This window comes from Tachyglossus aculeatus, chromosome 1, assembly GCF_015852505.1.
Source record: "Tachyglossus aculeatus isolate mTacAcu1 chromosome 1, mTacAcu1.pri, whole genome shotgun sequence".
Taxonomy (NCBI): Eukaryota; Metazoa; Chordata; class Mammalia; order Monotremata; family Tachyglossidae; genus Tachyglossus; species Tachyglossus aculeatus.
Window position 1 is genome coordinate 100,054,132 of NC_052066.1, and position 23,101 is coordinate 100,077,232.

General features: G+C 43.5%; 1 protein-coding gene across 2 annotated transcripts in view; it reads right to left on the reverse strand.

Moving 5' to 3' along the window:
• Positions 1 to 14,310: 14,310 nt before the first annotated feature.
• PLSCR5 (phospholipid scramblase family member 5) overlaps positions 14,311 to 23,101 on the reverse strand; it is a 34,241-nt gene continuing 25,450 nt past the window's right edge. The window contains exons 7-9 of one of the 2 annotated variants that reach the window (XM_038745660.1): positions 21,259 to 21,420; positions 15,113 to 15,195; positions 14,311 to 15,021 (exon numbers count right to left, since the gene is read on the reverse strand). In XM_038745660.1, coding sequence (XP_038601588.1) covers positions 15,157 to 15,195; positions 21,259 to 21,420 — 201 coding nt within the window. In that variant the 3' untranslated portion in view covers positions 14,311 to 15,021; positions 15,113 to 15,156. Of the gene's footprint in view, positions 15,022 to 15,112; positions 15,196 to 20,718; positions 21,421 to 23,101 lie in introns of those variants that run through there. The other variant, XM_038745651.1, reaches the window with a different exon arrangement.

Here is a 23,101-nt window from a genome sequence, read left to right on the forward strand (position 1 = left end):
AAATATTTGAAAATATGGCCTCCTTCAGGTGAACTCAGAAGCCCCATCAATGCCCCAGTGTCACAGCAGCCAAGTTGCCTCTTGGTCCCAGTGCTAAAACGTATATGGTAGGTGTCAACCAATTGAGGAGCAAATTTTGCTTCTCTAGTACTCACCTGTGCTGGGCAGCAGCGGAATGGGAGAGAGGCTCCTTACTGTGCGGAAGGAGGCAATGATAAACCACTTCCATATTTTTACCAAGAAAGCTCTATGGATACACTACCAGAACAATTGCAGATGGAAGTGGGGGATTCTAGGAGAGACGTGTCTGTGACGTCACTATGGGTCAGACACTACTCGACAGCCTAAGACAACAGCAACAGTACTCTCAGAAGGTATTGATTTTGACCTGCCTTCTGATACAGTACATAATGTTACTCTGTCCCAACCTATTTGCATCACTAGTCCTGCTCTCTTCCTTCACTCTCTGGGGCTCTACAGCTTTCCCCCTTCCCTGGCCTCTTTCTTCATGACCGAAGCTGCCCTCCACAGTGTCCTGATCCCCATTGTTACTGGACAGGTGGGGGTGTGGGTAATGACTTCTGTGGACAAGGGGAGTTAAGTTCAAAAAAATTGGGGTGGGATAACTGGGTTGGGGGGGGTGGGGAGAGAGGGGAAGAAAGCTATAGTCACCAGGGCCTGCACTATCTAAATAGGGCTATAGAATGTAAGAAGGAAGGCCAGGTTGTAAATAACATTAATAATAATAATGATGGTATTTGTTAAGTGCTTACTATGTGCCAGACACTGTTCTAAGCACTGGGGTAGATACAAGGTAATCAGGTTGTGCCATGTGGGGCTTACAGTCTTAATCCCCATTTTACAGATGAAGTAACTGAATCACAGAAAAGTGACTTGCCCAAAGTCACATAGCTGATTCTTGGTGGAGCCGGGATTAGAACCCAGGGCCTCTGACTCCCAAGCCCAAGCTCTTTCCACTAAGCCATGCTGTGAATATGAGAGGGCAGGAATACAGAGAAAATGTAATAGGGAAGGCAGGATGTAAGATGAAAGCCCAGGTGTGCAAAATGGGGAGGAGACCAGCTGTTAAGGAAAGGATACTGGTCACCCAAAGAAAAGATGCCAAGTTAGGAGGCATGAGTTGCAAACTTCTAAGCTGAAACCAGTTGGTACCAGGTGACAGGGTCCCACATGGAGGAGAAGGAAAATTTTGGGGGGAGGGGAGGTGAAGGGGTCAGGGGAGCTGCCTTACCACCCTTCAGGCTATAAATAATGGGATGAGAAACAGCATGGTCTGGGAATTGGAAAGATCTGGGTTCTAATTCCAGATCCGCCACTTGACTGCTGTATGACCTTGGGCTAGTCACTTAACATCCTTATGCATCAGTTACCTTGCCTATAAAATGGGGATTAAGACTGTGAGCCCCATGTGGGACAGACTGTGTCCAACCTGATTAGCATGTGTCTATCTCAGCGTTTAGTACAGTGCCTGGCACATAGTAAGTACTAAACAAATACCATAATATAAAAAGAATCATTCAACCTCTATCAACTCTCCTCATCTGCTTTGGGTTGGGTTGGAGACTCCCTTAGAAGCTCATCATAAGTGGGGTGGAGTAAAGATTATGCTTGCTTCAACAGTGGGGTGCAGCCAGGTTGGTAGATGCAGCAGCACCGAAGTACATCCCATTGGAGCTGAAGCAAAATTAATGGAAGAAAAAAAAGATATCTTTTGTCCAGCTTTGTAAACTGTGGTGTGAATAGAGATGCGTGTGCATGTGCATGGCAGTGGAAGCAGATTCATGATATTTGGGGTGAGGCCAAAATATCCCATGGCAATGGGGAGGTATGGGCTAGGAAGAACCTAGAGGGGGTATTATATTCCTAAGGAATTTACTAAAACAGACACTTAACCTGATAGCAATTTGGGAAAAAGTTGATTTCTGTCCCATTGAAGTGGAACCCTACTGATTGACCTGTGATTTTTTCCTATCATACTTTACTCTCAAAATCTGAGATCATCTGCTCAATGTTTCTCTGCTGGAGAAGCAGCATATACTAGTGGAAAGAGCATCTTGGGCAAATCACTTTTTCTCAGTGCCTTATTTTGATCATCTGTAAAGTGGAGAACAAACACCTGTTCTCCCATCACCTTAGACTATAAACCCAATGTGGTACAGGGAATATGTTTCAACTGATAATCTAATATTCACTATGCTTACTATAGGGTTTAGCACATAGCGAGCACTTATATATCCCAATTATTATTGCCTAATTCATCTTTATGTACCCTGTACTAAACAGTGGGCTAGACACAATGAAATCAGATCAGACACACATAGGGCTCACAGTTGAAGGGCGACAGAGAGAGAACAAGAATGGAGTTCCCATTTTACCGACAAGAAACTGAAATGCAGAGAAGTTAAGTGACTTGCTCAAGATCCCTCAGCAGGCAAGTAGCTGAGCTAAGAGTAGAATCCAGGTTTCCTGATCCCCCCAGTCCTTGCTGTTTCCACCAGGCCACATTGCTTCTCTACTATAACATTTCCTCATTTGCCTGTAGACTTGATTGTCCATGGTTTGTGTCATCCTTTTGCCCTACTCCCCACACTGCCAATAAACCTGGGGTTGGTTGTTAACAGCTTGTTAAATGCCTCAACTCATCACCCAGGTCTCTGCCTGAACTCAGTTACCCAACCTCCCTCTTCCAGGTGTGGAACTTGGATGAATAAATGATAAAATGACAATAGAGATGGCAGCTGGAGGGATTTGGAGAAGCCAACTGGGTTTCAAAGTTAGGAATCTCTGGCAGTGCAATGGATCTCTGGGGAGCACACTTACTCCTCACCCCGGAAGTGTCAGGCTTCCCAGCCTCCCACAACCCCTCATAGAGAGGGCAAACTCAGGAGTCCAGAATGGGTGCTCAGGTACCATCTTCTTGGTTAGATGGAAACACAAAACCTCCCCATGACTTCCCCGCCCTGCCTCTCGCTCACTTGTCCTCATCCCTTGTCCTCATCCCCAATGCCATAATCCCCAATGCCATAATTCCTTCCCCTCTGCCTTCAAACATGCCCATGTCTCTCCCATCCTAAAAAAACCCTCTCTTGACCCCACCTCACCTTCTAGTTATCGCCCCATCTCCCTCCTACCATTCCTTTCCAAACTCCTTGAACGAGTCATCTACACGTGCTGCCTCGAATTCCTCAACACCAACTCTCTCCTCGACCCCCTGCAGTCTGGCTTCCATCCCCTACATTCCATGGAAACTGCCCCCTCAAAGGTCACCAATGACCTCCTGCTTTCCAAATCCAATGGCTCATACTCTATCCTAATCCTCCTCGACCTCTCAGCTGCCTTTGACACTGTGGACCACCTCCTTATTCATTCATTCATTCAATCGTATTTATTGAGTGCTTACTGTGTGCAGAGCACTGTACTAAGCGCTTGGGAAGTACAAGTTGGCAACATATAGAGACAGTCCCTACCCAACATCCTCAACACGCTATCCGACCTTGGCTTTACAGACTCCGTCCTCTCCTGGTTCTCCTCTTATCTCTCCAGTCGTTCATTCTCAGTCTCTTTTGCAGGCTCCTCCTCCCTCTCCCATCCCCTTACGGTGGGGGTTCCTCAAGGTTCAGTTCTTGGTCCCCTTCTGTTCTCGATCTACACTCACTCCCTTGGTGACCTTATTTGCTCCCACGGCTTCAACTATCATCTCTACGCTGATGACACCCAAATCTACATCTCTGCCCTGATCTCTCCCCCTCTCTCCAGGCTCGCATCTCCTCCTGCCTTCAGGACCTCTCCATCTGGATGTCTGCCCGCCACCTAAAACTCAACATGTTCAAGACTGAACTCTTTGTCTTCTCTCCCAAACCCTGCCCTCTCCCTGACTTTCCCATCACTGTTGATGGCACTACCATCCTTCCCATCTCACAAGCCCGCAAACTTGGTGTCATCCTCGACTCCGCTCTCTCATTCACCCCTCACATCCAAGCAGTCACCAAAACCTGCCGGTCCCTGCTCCACAACATTGCCAAGATCCACACTTTCCTCTCCATCCAAACCGCTACCCTGCTTGTTCAAGCTCTCATCCTATTCCGTCTGGACTACTGCATCAGCCTCCTCTCTGATCTCCCATCCTCATGTCTCTCCCCACTTCAATCCATACTTCATGCCACTGCCCGGATTGTCTTTGTCCAGAAACATTCTGGGCATGTTACTCCCCTCCTCAAAAATCTCCAGTGGCTACAAATCAATGTGCACATCAGGCAGAAACTCCTCTCCCTCGGCTTCAAGGCTCTCCATCACCTCACCCCCTCCTACCTCACCTCCCTTCTCTCCTTCTACAGCCCAGCCCACACCCTCCGCTCCTCTGCCCCTAATCTCCTCACCGTGCCTCATTCTCGCCTGTCCCGCCATCGACCCCCAGTCCACGTCATCCCCCGGGCCTGGAATGCCCTCCCCTTGCCCATCCGCCAAGCTAGCTCTCTTCCTCCCTTCAAGGCCCTACTGAGAGCTCACCTCCTCCAGGAGGCCTTATAGTCTACTGAGCCCCCTCCTTCCTCTCCCCCTCGTCCCCCTCTCCATCCCCCTGCATCTTACCTCCTTCCCTTCCCCACAGCACCTGTATATAAGTATATATGTCTGTACATATTTATTACTCCATTTATTTTACTTATCCATATCTATTCTATTAATTTTATTAATATGTTTGGTTTTGTTCTCTGTCTTCCCCTTCTAGACTGTAAGCCCACTGTTGGGTATGGACTGTCTCTATATGTTGCCAACTTGTACTTCCCAAGCACTTAGTACAGTGCTCTGCACACAGTAAGTGCTCAATAAATACGATTGATTGATAATAAAATTCCCCAAATAAAAACATCTCAGCGCAGGAGGAATACAATCCAATATAAGTGTACAAATAAGGTTTACTTATAATCAGCAGAATGAATGAAAAACTCAAGTAGGCCTGAGCAGAAGTTCCTTTCTGCAGGGTGTAAAGCTATCTGATTTTTCTTTGTCTCTTCCTCCTATCCCACCCCATGTGTTCTAGCCTAATGCCTAGTAATCACCACGGGGTAATCTGCCCTAATGAAGCCTTATTGAAGTCACATCTCCAAGAGCCTTCCCAAACTAAGCCCCACTTTTTCTCATCTCCCACTCCATTTGGGCATCACCCTGATGTGCTACCTTTGCTCTTCCCCCCACCTCCAGTCCCATTTAAGTGCTTAGTACAGTGCTCTGCACACAGTAAGTGCAGTAAATGATTGAATGAATGAATGGCACCTGTTTATATCTATAATTTTATTTATTTGTATTGATGTCTGTCTCTCCCCAGCTCTAAATTGTGAGCTCATTATGGGCAGGGATTGTCACTGTTTACTGTTGTATTGTTCTTTCCCAAGTGCTTAGAACAGTGCTCTGCACAGAGTAAGCATTTAATAAATATGATTGAATGAACATGAAATGGAAATTGTTGGGGAAAGAACACAAATTTAGTGCAACAGGTGAAAACTAAATCAACTCTGGCCATCTGGGAAAAGAACCACTTCACTGTTGTCAAACTGCACACCACATTGCTCGCCAACCCAGAGATATGGTTGTGGGAATCCCCCTTCCCACCACGGGGATAGGACCCCATTTTCAGGTACATCCTTTTGAGCTGCTTGTGGCCCAACCCAATCTAATTTGCTCTAATCTGTTTCACACTGCACCCTCTCAGGGTCACACCTGGAGAGTTTCCTGTACTCTACCAATCTCAGCTACAGGAGGGAGAGTCAAGTAGAGGCCTACCCATTCCACTCCTAGCTTGACCAGTGGCTACCTAGTGGGAAGCAATCTGCTACAAGTCAAAACTCACCCATGCTGGGCAGCAGCAGCAAGGGAGAGAGACGAGGGCGGAAACTCGAGTTTACTGTGTGGAAGAAGGCAATTGTAAATCGCTTCCATATTTTTACCAAGAAAACTCTCTGGATACACCACCGGAATGATTGCAGATGGAGAGAGAAGTATTCTGGTAGAGATGTGTCCTTGGTGTCACTAAGGTTCGGAAATGACTCGACGGCATAAGACAAGTTTCAGACTGCAGGTCACATTGTTCGTACTTCAATCTCTTAAACCGATCCCGGACAGAGAACAAAACCCACTTTTCCAGCTGCATACAGGGTAACAGGGAGCAACACTAACATGGGAAACCCCCATTCAAAAAGGGTTTGGTGCCTGTGTCTGCACATGTGTGAAATGAAATGAAGGAGAAGCAGCGTGGCTCAGTGGAGAAGAGCACGGGCTTTGGAGTCAGAGGTCATGGGTTCGAAACCCGGCTCTGCCAATTGTCAGCTGTGTGACTTTGGGCAAGTCACTTAACTTCTCTGTGCCTCAGTTACCTCATCTGTAAAATGGGGATTAAGACTGTGAGCCCCACGTAGGACAACCTTGTCACTTTGTAATCTCCTCAGCGCTTAGAACAGTGCTTTGCACATAGTAAGCACTTAATAAATGCCATCATTATTATTATTATCATAGAGCAGAAGCCTGGGAGGTCGAGGATCTGGGATCTAATCCCAGCTCCACCACTTGTCTGCTGTGTGACCTTGGGCAAGTCACTTCACTTCTCTGCACCTCAGGTTACCTCATCTGTAAAATTGGGATTAAAGCTGTGAGCCCATTTGGGACATGGACTGTGTCCAACCTGATTCTCTTATATCTATCCCAGTGATTAGTAGAGTGACTGGCTTAAATACCATTAGAAGTGTGTGTATCTTTAACCAGCAAGACTTTGCCCTGAGGGATTTCTCCCTAGGTAAACACAAGACTGTTTAACCTTTGTTTTGCTTGTATCTCCAACTTGCCAGGGTTCTGGCTACACCCAGTACATCTTGGGTGATCAGGTCAGTTGAAATCCAGTCAAGCACAGACCAAAGGAATTGGAGCAATTCATCTTCCCTGAGTGTGATATAGAAGCCTCCTTATTGGCTGCCCTGCCTCTTTTATCTCCCATCCATACTTCACTTTGCTGCCCAGATCATTTTTCTAAAATTTAATTCTGCAAACCTCACCCAATCCTCATAAACTGTAAATGGCTGTTGGTTTCTCTCTGCATTAACACCTGATGATTGTCTTAAAGGCTCTTCATCAGCAGTCTCCCCTCTACTCATCCACTCTTTGCCCAGCACACCCTGGCTCACACTTCATTCTCAAGCTAATGTCCACACTGTGTCACATCCTTGTCTCTCTTGTTTTCACCTTGTCCCCTTCTACCTCACCTCGCTACTCTAACTATAACCTAGCTCTCACACTTCACTCCTCTAATGCTAACCTCATCACTGTACCTTGATCTTGTCTACCTTGCTACCAACCTCTTTCCCACATCCTACCTCTTTTCTGGAATAGTAACACCCCCCCTCCTCATAGCTATTACTCTCCCCCTCTTCCAAAGCCTTATTGAAGGCACAACTCCTCCAAGAGGCCTTCCCTTCTTCTCCCACTCCCTTCTGTGTTGTTCTGACTTGCTTCCTTTATTCACCTTGCCACTCCCAGCCCCACAGCACTTATGTACATATCTGTAATTTATTTATATTAATGTCCATCTCCCCTCTAGACTATAAGCTCCTTGTGGGCACAGAATGTGTCTATCACATGGTACTCTCCCAAGAACTTAGTAGAGTGCTCTGCACACAGTAAGTGCTCAGTAAATAGTACTGATGGAGTGACTTCCAACCCTTTGGTCTCTTCCTTACTCCTGCCTGAAATTCACTCCCCTTTCAAATTTACCATTTCCTGGCTCTCTCCATCTTCAAAACCCTTCTGAAATCCCACCTCTTCCTGGATGCTTTCCCTGATTTATTTTTCTTCTCTCCAGGTTATATCCTTCCAATTAACACCTCAACAAGTTGGTGCCACAACTTGACTCACAACTAACCATTGAACTGCTATGCATTTCAATTTCCACACTCTAAGCACTTACTCATTTATATAGCCAGCTTTTTCCTTTTGCCTAATGGGTTAAGGCCTAGTACCCTTCCCCTGGGTCCGACCCCATTAACAGGAAGAGACTCATGGAAGGAGACTTAGATTCAGGGTCTGTGAATGGTAGGGAGGGCAGTGATGACCTGTTGGTTCTATTCAGGGAACTGTCATGAAAATTATGCTTCTACTTAGATTCAACAGGAACAACTATCTCCATCCAAATGATCATTTTCTTGTCTGATCCCCACCACTGCCAAACCCAGTGCACTAGTTTATCAAACAAAATTTTCAAGACTCTTAATGACTCCATCTTATTTTTTTTTTCCCCACTACTTCTGTTCTCCTCAGTCCTTCCAAACTCACTTTCTAATTATTCATCCCTCTCAACTCTCCAGTTTGCTCATGCTGTTTCCCCAATCTAACAGTCTCTCCCCACCTTCAAACACCTGCTAAAATATCACCTCCTCCTGGGAGCCTTCCCTGAAAAACTCATAACATCCTGAGTCCTATCAACCCAACAGCCATCCTTAAAACACGTCAATCAATTAGTTATATTTGAGTGCTTACTGCTTGCAGAATACAACAGTAGGCACTTGGGAGAGTACAGTACAACAGAGCTGGTATAAACATTCCCTACCCACAACACATTAACAGTATAGAAGGGGAGACAGACTAATATAAATTACAGATAGACATGTAACAACCATGAGGCTGAGGATTGAGTGAATACCAAGTGTCCAAAAGGTACAGATCAAAGTGCGTAGACAATGCAGAAGGAAGAGGAAGTCTGGGAAATAGAGCTAAATTGGAAAAGGCCTCATGGAGGAGATGTGGTTTTAAAAATGTTTTGAAGATGGGCAGAGTGGTAGTCTGGGCTATATGGAAACAGAGGGAGTTTCAGGCCAGGGGGGGCAAGGGGAAGGGGTCAGTGGTGGATAAATAAGACCAGGCATAATGAGCAAGCTGGAGCTAGAGAAACACGTGTGTATACTAGCTTGTAGTAGATCAGTGAATTAAGAAGGTTGGATGGGGTGAACTGATTGAGTTCTGTAAAGCCAATGTTGAGGAGTTTCTGTTTGATGTAGAGGTGGATGGAAAACCACTGGATGTTCTTGAGTAGGAAGATGTGCTTATTTCTAACATCGGTACTTATATACATATAAAATCAGTCTATTCAGCTATTTTATTCTTCTGCCTACATGAAAAACAGTGTGCTTAGTGGAAAGAGCCTGGGCTTGGGAGTCAGAGGACATGGGTTCTAATCCCTGCTCTGCCACTTGTGTGCCCTTCGGCAAATCACTTAACTTCTCTGTGCTTCAGTTACCTCATCTGTAAAATGAAGATTAAGACTGTGAGCCCCATGTGGGACAACCTGATTACCTTGTATCTACCTCAGTGTTTAGAACAGTACATGGCAAATAAAACACTTAATACCATTATTATTATATCCTTTTTATTACTTCTGCTCCCACCACTAATGAACCTTTCATTTCTGTCTCCACCATTAGATTTCAAGCTTCTTGACAACACTGGATTTAGCCATTCAGCAGTGTCCTACTCTATTTGATGTTATGCTGCAGGTACATGCAACATAGCATTATGCCATAATACCCAACATTTTGTAAAAGAGCTTTTTTCTGCTTCCCACACTACCCTGAGACCCAATTTACACTGTGCAAGCAGAAAACTCCTCACTATTGGCTTTAAAGCTCTCCATCACCTTGCCCCCTCCTACAGCCCAGCCTGCACATTCTGCTCCTCTGCCACGAACCTCCTCTCTGTGCCTAATTCTTGCCTGTCCCGCCGTTGACCCCTAGCCCAAGTCCTGCCTCTGGTCTGGAATGCCCTCCCTACTCATATCCACCAAACTAGCTCTCTTCCCCCCTTTCAAGGCCCTACTGAGAGCTCACTTCCTCCAGGAGGCCTTCCCAGACTGCACCCCCCTTTTCCTCTGCTCCTCTTCCCCTCCCCCCCATCGCCCCTACTCCCTCCCTCTGCTTTACCCCCTTCCTTGCCCCACAGCATGTGTGTATATTTGTACATATTTATTATTGTATTTATTTTATTAATGATGTGCATATATCTATAATTCTATGTATCTATTTTTATGCTATTGATGCCTGTCTACTTGTTTTGTTGTCTGTCTCCCCACTTCAAGACTATGAGCCCATTGTTGGGTAGGGATTGTCTATCTGTTGCCAAATTGTACTTTCCAAGAGCTTAGTGCAGTGCTCTGCACACAATAAGCCCTCAATAAATATGATTGAATGAATGAATGAATGAATCACTTCCAATCCACTATCATCTTTGGGAAGATGCAGACCTCTGTTCTCTTTCCTTGGGGATTTTGGGGGCCTGAGATCCTTTTAATCTTTTAAGTGATCATTGGAGAGTTCCACAACAAATCGAGTGTTTGTTTTCTACTTAAAAAAACTGATTTAAACTAAATCCTGGTTTGACTTTTCTTTTCCCAAACACGTCTGTGGGGAAGCTCAGGCCCTGGAGAGGTGAGGTTCCCTCCTGAGTCATATGGTCCCTGGGGCCAGCAGTGGTCCAGGCTGGGGAGCGCAGCGGCCACTGCCTGGCTTTGTGGGGGAAGGCCGGCTGACCCCCTGACCAGCCAGAGTGACCCTGCTTTAGGCTGGTCCATTCCTTGAGGCTCAGTGGCACCAGTACCCACCCTATCTGCACCAGGACAATACCCGAGTCTCTATCATGGCTGTATGGACATTTGCGGGCACCAGTCCCCCAACTTCAAAACACTACCCCATTTTCAAAGCATTATTAAGGTCACATCTCCTCCAAGAGGCCTTCCTCAATTAAAGCCCTCTTTTCCCCAGCCTGCTCTGCATCATCTATGCATTTGGATCTGTGACCTTTGGGCATTTGATGTTTAACCCACCCCCAACCCCGCATCACTTATGTACATATCTTTGAGAACAAGCGTGGCTCGGTGGAAAGAGCACAGGTTTTGGAGTCAGAGGTCATGGGTTCAAATTCAGGTTCTGCCCCTTGTCAGCTGTGTGACTTTGGGCAAGTCACAACTTCTCTGTGCCTCAATTACCTCATCTGTAAAATGGGGATTAATACTGTAAGCTCCCTGTAGGACAACCTGATCACCTTGTGTCCTCCCCAGCGTTTAGAACAGTGCTCTGCACATAGTAAGTGCTTAATAAATGCCACCATCTTCACCATTTAAATATATATGATAAATGATTTAATAATTGTGGCATTTGTTAAGCACTTACTGTGTGCCAGGCACTGTACTATTAATGTCTGTTTCCCCCTGTGGAGTGTAAGCTTGTTATGGGCCAGAACACATCTGCTAATTCTATTGTATTCTCCTAAACAGTAGAGTGATCTGAACATAGTAGACACTCAATATCATTGATTGTTTTGATTGCATATGACTGGCAGATGTTAAATCACAGGGAAGAGATTGATAGATTGGTTAGGATGCCTAGACACATTTGTAACCCAAACAAAAACCTTTTATGCAAATGCACCCCCATGGAGGCCCCTACTGTAGAGCTTGGGGGCCAGTTTGCAGGGTCTTAGAACCCCCAACATAATCTCTTCCTAAAGCAGGAAAGAATTAGAGACCTCCTCATGGAACACCCCCAAAAGAGCAACCACCGAGGCTGCTACTATTATGTTTTGAGTCTCAGGTCAATACCCTGAGTAAAAAGATTGTCTGAGGCCCAGGAAACTATCCTATCTCCTAAGGCTGGCTGCAGGAGGCACAAATAAGTCATATTTTCCTCTCTTTTCCCTGGTTTCTGTGAAAATACCTCTCTCTGACAACTTGAAACCACCAAGCCAGAGACCAAATCTAAACTCGGGAGTTAGAGCTCTGTTTTTTAATAGAAAAATTTACAAATACAGATAACTAAGTTAAATCCAAATCACCTATGCTTTTTAATCTAACATACATTCCTCAAACCTCTCCCTGTCCTCTTTGCTATTTAGACTGTGAGCCCCTTGTGGAACGGGGGCTGAATTAGTATTACACTGCATGTACTTTGTGCCCAGAACAAATGTGGCATATAGTAAACGGCTTGCAAATATGATAACAAAGATAAGGGCTAACTTGACCAGTCCCTCCCCCCACCAGCCTTTTTCTCCCTACCTGAAAGGAGTTCAGTCCACTCCTCTCAGCCCCTCTCAGAGCATCCCAGGATTCAATTTCACCCCCTCCGGATTCTTCCTGCAAGATTTTTTGGGTCCTAAGGCAAAACAACTGCTGATTCACATGATTGCTTTGCTTTCACTCCCCAGAGATCCTCATCTCTGGACCCCAACATGGAAACAACTTCTCCAACATCCTAACCTAATGCTCACTCAGCCTCAATTATAATTAAATTGACAGAGGGGCTTCTTACCTGCAGTTAATTAGCCCAGTCCTTCCCTGTGATTGGCTGTGTTCCAGGTGGAGCAAATAACTAAGTACCTACTACTTAGGCTGATTAGGATGGCCTGTGTGAGGGAGTTCAGTTTTCTGTCTTATGTGCCGAGGGAAGTGAATTTCTTTTTAGTTGGTTTGTCTTATATTTATTTAGCATAATGCTTTGGCACAGAGGAAGAGCTTAATAAGTGCCTTAGTTACTATTACCTCGATTAAGTTCTGACATTGGCCCTACTTCTGAAAGGCAAAGAAGCTATTCCTTGTTTTGGCTGTATTCTTCCCAAACATTAAATACAAAATTTAGACTTGGAAGGCTGAGGGAAGCCAGATGAGCTAGTGGTAAAGGAGACCATTTATATTTCTAGATCAAATAGACCTGGCTGAGCTAAAAAGAAAGTTTTCTCCATCAGTTTAAGGCTTAGAATCCTTGGGCAAGACCAAACTTTTTTTCCAAGTTTGTGATATGAATTTCATATTTTTGGAAGACTACTCAAAAAGGTAAAGCAAACGTTTTGATGAAAATGGAGCACAGGTATTGATAACTTCTTCAAGAGCCAAACAGTTGGATGGGAAAAGTGAGTCATATAGAGAAACGCATTTTGGACGTAATTGCTAAATCTCTCCTCTTGGCTATTCAAAAAACCCACATTTTAGTGGGCTGATAAAATCTGTGAAGTTTTAAGATGCTTTTGTAATTGGATTCCCCTGTTTATCTGTAAATCTTTTGTCATTTTCTTTATTTTATTTCTACTTGTTTGCTTCAAAAATTAGCACTGCTTTTTAGAGAATATTTATGGAACTGGGCAAAAATAGACTTGACATTTATGTAGCTGAAACTAATCACTTTTATACTTTCAGTGGTGAGGAAAAGTCCTATGGTGAATGGATAAATTCACTTGGGGCTAAAACATAAAATAAAATGAGATAAATCCTTTTTTAAATGATCTTCAAATATCCAAATCAAAAAGGACATGTACATATAGATAATTTATTTAATGAAGCTCCTTGTGGGAAGGGAAAACATTTCTCGACTCTGGACTGTACTCTCCCAAGTGTTTAGTACAGTGCTCTGTACCCAAAAAGCACTTATAAAATATCATCAGTTCACTGATTGGAAAAAAAGCAATAAGGTCACAGTTACCTAGAAATAGTAGAGGAACACTTGCTACTATAGCTGGCCTTGCATCAGAGATTTCCTAAACAAACCTTTTTGTTTTTCTAAATGAAAAATTAGAGAAATTGCTGCCCAGATCAGTCAATTAACTTTCTCGGGCAGTTAGCTGGCCCCTACAGTGCTCTGCACACAGTAAATGCTCAATAAATGTGATTGAAGGAATGAATCTTGGGGAAAAGACAGAGGAGTCTTGTAACTTTTTTTTTTGAAATGACACAATAATAGAGTTGTTCTTTTATCTGAAAATGGTGTTGCTGACAGCGAGACTGCATCTGTGACTGTGAATGTCTTTGAGAGAGAATCCCTTGCACATTTTGTAAATGAAAATACTGTAGAGCACCTTTTCTGAGGTCTTGCCATTCAGATGAGCATTGTTCAAAGATGAATAGTTAAGAAGGAAAACATAGGTCCTACTCCCAGCAGGACATGTCCTGGAGCTGTTTTTTCCAGACATGGTGATGGCTTATTTTGAACCATCCACACTCCCTTGCTCAGACTCTATCCCAGCAACATTCATTGAGTGATGGCTGGTAAGGCAAATAGGGCAGAGCATGTTTACAGGACAGATTAACTCTGAGACCTCAATAACAGCAGACATTACTGCAACCTTACCCATTTAGTAAACCATCACTAAGTAAGATATTCAGAGAAATGGTGAGTTGGTGGAGGGACTTTCCTCTACAGTACCTCTAAATTGTAAATTCCTTGTGGACAGGGAATGTGTCTGCCAATTCTGTTGAACTGTACTCTCCCAAGTGCATAGTACAGTACTGTGCACGCAGTAGGTGCTTAACAAATAACACTATTTATTTTTTGGTGAACAGTGGGTGAAAAGCAAACCAAAAAAACAACAAAGATCACAATTGTGTCTCATTACATCTGGAAGTACGTGTTAGTGCATATTGCCTGTAGGTGCCTCCAGGGCTTAGAACAGTGCCTGATACATAGTAAGTGCTTAATGATTATTATTATTAATATCATTAATCATTAATCATTAATGATTATTATTATTAATATCATTATTAAGTGGTGATGTGTGGAAATACTCTGGAGTTAAGCATTGGTATGCATGGATAGTTCCTGCCCTGCTCCAAGTATCTTGCAACCAAAGGTGCTGCAAAACAAGGAGAAAAATCTCCTGGAAAATCAATAAAAAGCCCAGAAGTTTGGATTAGTAATTAGTCCCAATATTGTAAAAGCCTCCGTGTTGTCTTGTTATAATGCATTTCCATGTGATGCAGCAAGCCATTTGCCCTTTCTGGTCTCTTCAACTGTGAAAAGAAGGGAAGACAAAAGAAAAAAAAGCAAGGCAGTGTGCAAAGCCAACTAGGCTTCAGCCTAGAAACTGGATGTTTAGTGCCCGCACATACCCACATGACTGAATAAATGGCTCCATTAGGTTATATTTTAATAATTCTATGATGAAACTCTTCAGGCCATTCATACCAGAAATCCAGAGCCTGGGGGATTCCTGGAGGAAAGTGGAGGGGGAAAAAAAAATTAGGGAGTGCCCCAGGTGGCTGGTTTTTGAAAAGAAAAGATGATTTGAAGTTCCTTCTTACCCAAATTTGTCCTGAATATTTAATTGCTTCCATCAGCTTCCTTGTTAGAGTCCTGCCAGGGAGTGTTCAAAATACATCAAATCCTATAAATAAATAAACTGTGAATAGTTGGGAAGATACAAACAGGCTAGAGTTTAGATAAAAAAGACTGACTGGTAAACTTTGACTACGTAAGGTAATGATACTGCTCGGTGATACTGGGAATGAAGGAAAGGTTGCTATGATGAAATGAGAACCCTTTACAAATCATGAGAATTATAAGTATAGTCTACAGATTGAAAATATCTGAGACCTGGATTTCTGTAGGGGATTTTAGGAGGGCTTTTAAATATTTTCTTTTTCTCTCTCTGCCCCCTCTAATCACAAATCATTCACAAGCGTCATACTTTTGCATTGTTCCTCATTTTATATGCTCCAGTGTCTCACCAATGATTCACATTAAGGTAAAAGGTCTGTTGAGTCACACAACGTGAGGCTATCACATGTCTGATTTAGAAAAAGGACAAGTGAAATTGTAAGCCAATGGATAGGAATATGTGAATATTCCTGTGAATATGTGACAATAGCCATTTCTGTTTGGAGATGTGGAATGTGAATGGGAATTACTCTCTATGAAACCAGCTGGGTATTTGGTAGCACATTATATAGATCAATCAGTTGAAGACTGTTTGAGGTGTCTGGCTAGACTTGACCACCACATCCTATCTGCTTCTTCCAGGCCTAACTTCCCCTATCAAAGATGGAAATACATGTAGCAAACAGAGTATCTTCATTTTGTTTATTTCAACATTCAGATTACACCTTTTGTCACTGCAGTTCTACAACTGAGGACTGATAACCAGAGCAGGGCATTTAAATGCTGAGACACAGAATATCAAGATGAGGACTGCATGGAAGGCAGGGGAGAGGATCCTTCTAAACAAGAAGAGTGACAGGTTTCCCATTCACTTAGAAGATTTTCTCTTGCCTGTGGCCTAGTGGAAAGAACATGAGTCTTTGACTCAGGGGACCAGTGTTCCAATCCTGATACACCTACTTCATTGATGTGTGAATTGGTCAAGTCACCTTACTGTTTGTTGTTCTGTGCCTGTTTCCTCATCTGTAACTTGGGGATTTGAGCCTCATGTTGGACAGGGACTGTGACTGACTGGATTAATTTATATCTACTCCAGTCCTTAGTACAGTATTTGGCTCAAAGTAAGCCCTTAAGGAATACTAAAATTATCATTATTCCTCATAGTAGTAGTATTACTCCTTGCTAAATGCTTTCACTTCCCTGTTAAATGCATAATGGTTAATTGCCATCTTTCTACCTTCCTCATTCATCATTATTTGTAAATTATTTTTGCTGGCTCTCCCATTGCCTTGTAAAAATTTTAAGAGCTGGAAACGTGTGCTTTCCTACTGTTGCTCTCTCCCATATGCTTAGTACAGTGCTTATCTCTTAATAGGGGCTCAATAAATGTCATAGATTGACTGACTTTTTTTTCCCTCACTCTGTGTCTCATGGCACTGGGACAGGAATGCTGAGAAAGATCAAGGACTGAAAAGATCCAGGATATGAAACGCTCCCAGTCTGGAACTTGTCAAATAATAAAAACAGTAATAATGATGATAATAACAATTGTGATATAATAATAATAATAATGGCATTTATTAAGCGCTTACTATGTGCAAAGCACTGTTCTAAGTACTGGGGAGGATACAAGGTGATCAGGTTGTCCCACGAAGGGCTTACTGTCTTCAGCCCCATTTTCTAGATGAGGGAACTGAGGCACAGAGAAGTGAAGTGACTTGCCCAAGATCACACAGCTGACAAGTGGCAGAGCGGGGATTAGAACCCACGACCTCTGAGTCCCAAGCCTGGGCTCTTTCCACTAAGCCACACTGCTTCTCCTGCTTGCTTTGTTCCAAGTGCTGGGGTAGATAAAAAATAATCAGGTCCCATATTGGGGCTCATAGTCTGAGTAGGAGGGAGAAGAGGTACTAAATCCCTATTTGGCACATGAGGGAACTGAGGCATAGAGAAGTGGTGTGACTTTCCCAAGGTCATACAGCAGGTAAGTGTAAGAGTGGGATTACAATCCAGGTCCTCTGATTCCCAGGCCTGTACTCTTTCCACTAGGCACAGTGCTTCTCACTGGTTACCTAATACCAGAAATGATGATAATAATAATGATAATTTGGTATTTGTTTAGCACTTACTATATGCCAGGTACTGTACCAAGAGCTGGGGGTGGATACAAGCAAATTGGGTTGAACACAGTCCCTGTCCTATGTGGGGCTCACAGTCTTAATCCCCATTATAAAGATGAGGGAACTGAAGTAAATAGAAGTGAAGTGACCTGCCCAAGGTCACACGGCAGACAAATGGTGGAGTCAGGATTAGAACCCAGGTCCTTCTGACTCCCAGGCCTGAGCTCTATCTACTGGTAGAGAAGCAGCATGCCTTAGTGGACAGCCAGCGTTGATCTCTCAGTCATAGGCACAGACAGCAGCAGCAGCAGCTTCTGGCAACACCCTAGTGCCTGAGCAGCTTATTTAAGAATTCACGGCTCACACCAGTTGGTAAGGGACCAGAAGGAGTCTCATTATTATTATTATTATTATTTGTAACATCTGGGAAATAAGCTGGTTTATCAGTCTTATATACATACAGAACACCACTCGTGCTAAGCACTGGGAAGCACAAAACAAGCAGCACATTCTGGGACCACAAGGATCATGCACTCTAATAGGGGAGACAGACATAATAATCTAGGGAAGGGTAATGGACTATAAATTGGAGTTACATGTAAACATTCTCAAGAAGAGTATAAATGAGTGGAAAAATGCAGAAGATGGCTGGTGGGTTAATACAATTTGGGGTCTGTAAACTTATTGGGGAGTCCTTCTGGAAGTGTCTGTCAGATTTGCATAGAGAGGGAATTCCAGACCAGGGAATCAATCAATCAATCATATTTATTGAGCGCTTACTGTGTGCAGAGCGCTGTACTAAGCACTTGGGAAGTACAAGTTGGCAACATATAGAGACAGTCCCTACCCAACAGTGGGCTCAGTCTAAAAAGAGGAGACAGAGAACAAAACCAAACATACTAACAAAATAAAATAAATAGAATAGATATGTACAAGTAAAATAAATAGAGTAATAAATATGTACAAACATATATACAGGTGCTGTGGGGAAGGGAAGAAGGTAAGATGGGGGATGGAGAGGGGGACGAGGGGGAGAGGAAGGAAGGGGCTCAGTCTGGGAAGGCCTCCTGGAGGAGGTGAGCTCTCAGTAGGGCCTTGAAGGGAGGAAGAGAGCTAGCTTGGCGGATGTGCAGAGGGAGGGCATTCCAGGCCCGGGGGATGATGTGAGCCGGGGGTCGATGGCGGGACAGGCAAGAATGAGGCACGGTGAGGAGATTAGCGAGGCACGGTGAGGAGATTAGCAGTAGAGGAGCGGAGGGTGTGGGGTGGGCTGTAGAAGGAGAGAAGGGAGGTGAGGTAGGAGGGGGCGAGGTGATGGAGAGCCTTGAAGCCGAGGGTGCGGAGTTTCTGCCTGATGCGCAGAATTTCTGCCTGATGCGCAGGGAAATGGTATGGGCGAGGGGAAGGAGGTGGGAAAAGCAAGAGTAAGGTACAATTTCTAGACTGTGAGCCTGTTGTTAAGTAGGGATTGTCTCTGTTTCCGAATTGAACTTTCCAATCGCTTAGTACAGTCCTCTGCACACAGTAAGTGCTCCATAAACACGAGTGAATGAATGAATTGGAAACTTGAGAGGAGTGAAGAAAGCAAACTGAAGAGTAGCAATGTAAGATGAGGCAAATTTGGTGAGAGCTTGAAGCTGAGTGTGAGGAGTTATTATTGCGTGCAGGGATCCAGGGGGCGCTTAGAAGAATGGTGAGTTGTGTACAATTTATACTCTAAGAATTGATTAATCCATGATATTTGAGCACTTAACTGTGTGCAGAGCAGTGCAGTAAGTGCTTGAGATAGTACCATATAACAGACACCTTCCCCGCCCACAGTGAGCTTACAATCTAGAGAAGGAGAGAGACATTAAATAAATAAATTGCATATATACGTAAGTGGTGAAAGGATGGGGGAAACTGTACAAAAAGGGAGTAAGGGTGATGCAAAAGAGTGGGAGAAAAGGAAATGAAGGTTTACTCAGGGAATGCCTGTTGGAGTAGATATGCCTTCAGTAAGGCTTTGAAGATGGGGAGAGTAAATGAACTGTTGGATATGAAGAGGAAGGGTGTTTCAGGCTAGAGGCAGATGTAAAGGAGAGGTTGGTGGTGGGCTAGATGAGATAGAAGTACAGTGAGTAGGTTAGCATTAGAGGAGAGCAGTGTGCAGGCTGGGTTGTTGCCAGAGAGTGGTGAGGTAGGAGGGCTCAAGGTTATTGAGTGCTTTAAAGCCATGATGAGGAGTTTTGTTTGATGTGAAGGTAGATGAGCAATGACTGGAGGCTCTTGAAGAGTGGGTAAATACAGAATGAACGTTTTTGTACAAAAATGATCTGGGCAGCAGGGTGAAGTGTGGACTGGAGTGGGGAGAGGCAGGAGGCTGGGAGGTCAGCAAAAAGGTTGATAGAGTAATCAAGGTGGGATAGAAGTGCTTGGATTAACATGGTAGCTGTTTGGATGGGGAAGAAAGTGGATTTTAGTAATGTTGTGAATTGCAAGGATATGGCAATTCAATATGTGGGTTGAATGAGAGAGGATTCAAGGACAACACCAAGGTTATGGGCTTGTGTGATGGGAAGGATGTTGGTTCTGTCTATAGTTTTGGGAAAGTCAGGGGGAGGACAGGGTTTAGGTGGAAAGATCATTGATTCCATTTTGGAAATGGTAAGTTTGAAGTAATGGCAGGACATGGTGTCTTGAAGGCAGGAGGAAATGTGAGACTGCAGTGAGGGAGAGAGATCAGGCCTGGAGATGGAGACTTGGGAATCATCCATTTAGAGGTGGTAGTTGAAGCCATAGGAGCAAATGAGTTCTTCAAAGGAGTAGGTGTAGCTGGAGAATGGAAGGGGACCCAGAACTGAACCTTGAGGGACATACACAATTAGGGGGTGAGAAGCAGGGGAGCACTCTATGAAAAAGACTGAGAATGGGCTGCCAGAGAGATAGGAAAACCAGGAGAGGGCAGTTTCAGTGAAGCTGAGGTTGGATAATATTTCAAGGAGAAGGGGTTGGTTGATGTCAAAGACAATCTGTGCCACGAATGCAGTAATAATTGGAGTGGGGAGAGGTTGGAGGCATGAAGACCAGCAAGGATACAATAGTCTAGCAATTCTTAGACATTCATTCATTCAGTTGTATTTATTGGGCACTTACTGTGTGCAGAGCATTGTACTAAGTGCTTGGGAAGTACAAGTTGGCAAAAACAAGACAAGGTGAAGCTGCTTGGGTGGAGAGAAAAGGGCTAATCCAGGAGATATTACACTGGAAAAACTGGTAGAATGATGTGGCAGTATATTGAATGTGACAATCGACAGTGACGGTGATGTGTCCAGGGTAACTGAAGTAGTGAGTGTCTATCGCAGGAAGGATGGTGGGATTATCAACTAAAATGGGAAAGTTAGGAGAAAGAATGGGTTGAGTAGAGAAGATGAGTAATTCCATTTCAGGTGTTTAATGATCTTCATTAAACATACAGAACAAACATAAAGAACAAGTATTTATGATGTGTGTTTTCAACTTGAATTTTAAATTACTCTCATTTCTCCTAAAATACAGGGATTATGTTCTCAACGAGCCTCACACATAGCAAAGCCCATGTTCTAACACTTCTGCCCTGACCAGTGCAGTGTATTTGTGCACAAACATTTCTTTCAACATTGTATCCCATTCTATGCAGACAGATGAGTGCAGTTGGAAGAATGTTCCATAAATCTCCAACACAGTCTAGGAGAAAACTGACAATATCTGATTATTTTCACCTAGAGGTGGGAAAGGGGAAAGTTTTACTTTAGTAACTGGTTTTAACTAGTATTGACCAGTTTTAACCAGTTTTAACCAGTTGCAGGCAACTGGTTAGGTTTGTTGGGCTTTAACATGAGCCATGCCTTGAAGATTGGAAAATTAAATTTATCCTTTTTGATATAAGTTCTGTTTATCACGTTATTTGTTTTCTCTCTTGGGCAACTTACTATGAGGAAACAGGCACCAATCATTGTCGCTTTTATTTTCACATCTAGATCTGCTGGCACATGAATTCCAAAGTTGTCTGTGTTTGTAAAGACACCATTGACAAACCCCGACCAGTACTTGGAAATCTTCCCAATTGTCAACTTTTCATTAATAGTTTTCACCTAGATACAGAAACGAAAAAGAAAATATTAAAATCAAAGGTAAGAATGAAATTAGAGTGTTTTAAAATTGCCTGAATCTGTTCTCCCAAATCATTCACGTGCCTGAGTCTCAAAGATTCATGATGGAATAACCAGTGTTTCAGGTTAAAAAGTCCATCCATCTGGACTATCCAAGTAATTGATCCCAAAGGGCTTTGAGGAGGCTGTATTATGTGAATATATGCCTGTTGAGTATACTGCCTGGTGCCTTTATAAGGTCACATGAACTTTCCAAGAAAGTGTCAGGAAGGCTCTGCCTTGTATTTCACCACCATCATCATGAGGAATGCACATGATTTTGACCATTCGATAATCGCCTTTATGAGAAGCTCCCCTTTACACTTAAAATCTTTTTAAAAAAATAACCTAACTTCATTACCAAATAAATCCACACTCCAAACATCTCTGAAAGGGATTCAGGGAGCCTGAGTTGAGGTTGGATTGGCACACACTGGCCCCGCCCAGCCCAAATTTAATTTTTAACTGCATAAGGAATCACTGCACTTTTCTGTGAAAGGCTTACAACCCAGATGAGTGGTGGACAGAAATGAAGCAAACTACCCAGCGCTTAGAACAGTGTTTGGCACATAGTAAGTGCTTAACAAATGCCATCATCATCTATTGTGCCAGGTTTATGCTAATTCAAATCAATCAATCATATTTATTGAGCACTTACTGTGTGCAGAGCACTGTACTAAGCGCTTGAGAAGTACAAGTTGGCAACATATAGAGATGGTCCCTACCCAACAGTGGGCTCACAGTCTAGAAATTCAAACTCAGTTTTACACAACAGCAACCCTTTTGGAATTAAGAACCCCCAACCCAAATAGTTGACATAAACAATAAGTGGATATTTGTCCACATAGCCACCAAGAAATAGGTCAGGGTTAGTCAAAATCACCAAGACCGTTTATAAAACCACTGATTTTAAGGTCCTTAATCAGTTCTCTCCCCTCTAGACTGCAAACTCATTGATGGCAGGAAGTGTGTCTGTTTATATTGCTATATTGTATTCTCCCAAGCACTTAGTACAGTGCTCTGCACACTAAGTGCTCAAATATTCATTCTGTTATATTTTGTTAATGATGTTCATCTAGCTTTACTTCTATTTATTCTGATGACTTGACACCCGCCCACATGTTTTGTTGTCTGTCTCCCCCTTCTAGACTGTGAGCCTGTTGTTGGGTAGGGACCATCTCTATATGTTGCCAACTTGTACTTCCCAAGTGCTTAGTACAGTGCCCTGCACACAGTAAGCATTCAATAAATACAATTGAATGAATGAATGAATTTATTGAGTACTTAGTATGCAGAGCGCTGTACTAAGCTTGGAAAGTACAATTCAGTAACAATATGATCGACTGACTCCCCCAAACCTACTCTCACTTCGATTTACCACCTGCTCACCCACTTCACTCCTCCCAAGCAACCAACTCACTGTACCTGGATGGTAAAGCAAAGGTGCATCCGGTCAGGTGTTAGAACTTGCTTACATCCTCTGAGAAACTCTTCCAACTCAGCCAACTACGGGCATAATCAAACATCCTCGAGACAGCCATTCAAGAGCTTTGTTAAACTCTGGCAGCTCAAAAAGTGACCAATTATAAGACTAATATGCTTAACAATAAACTGGATAAGGTCT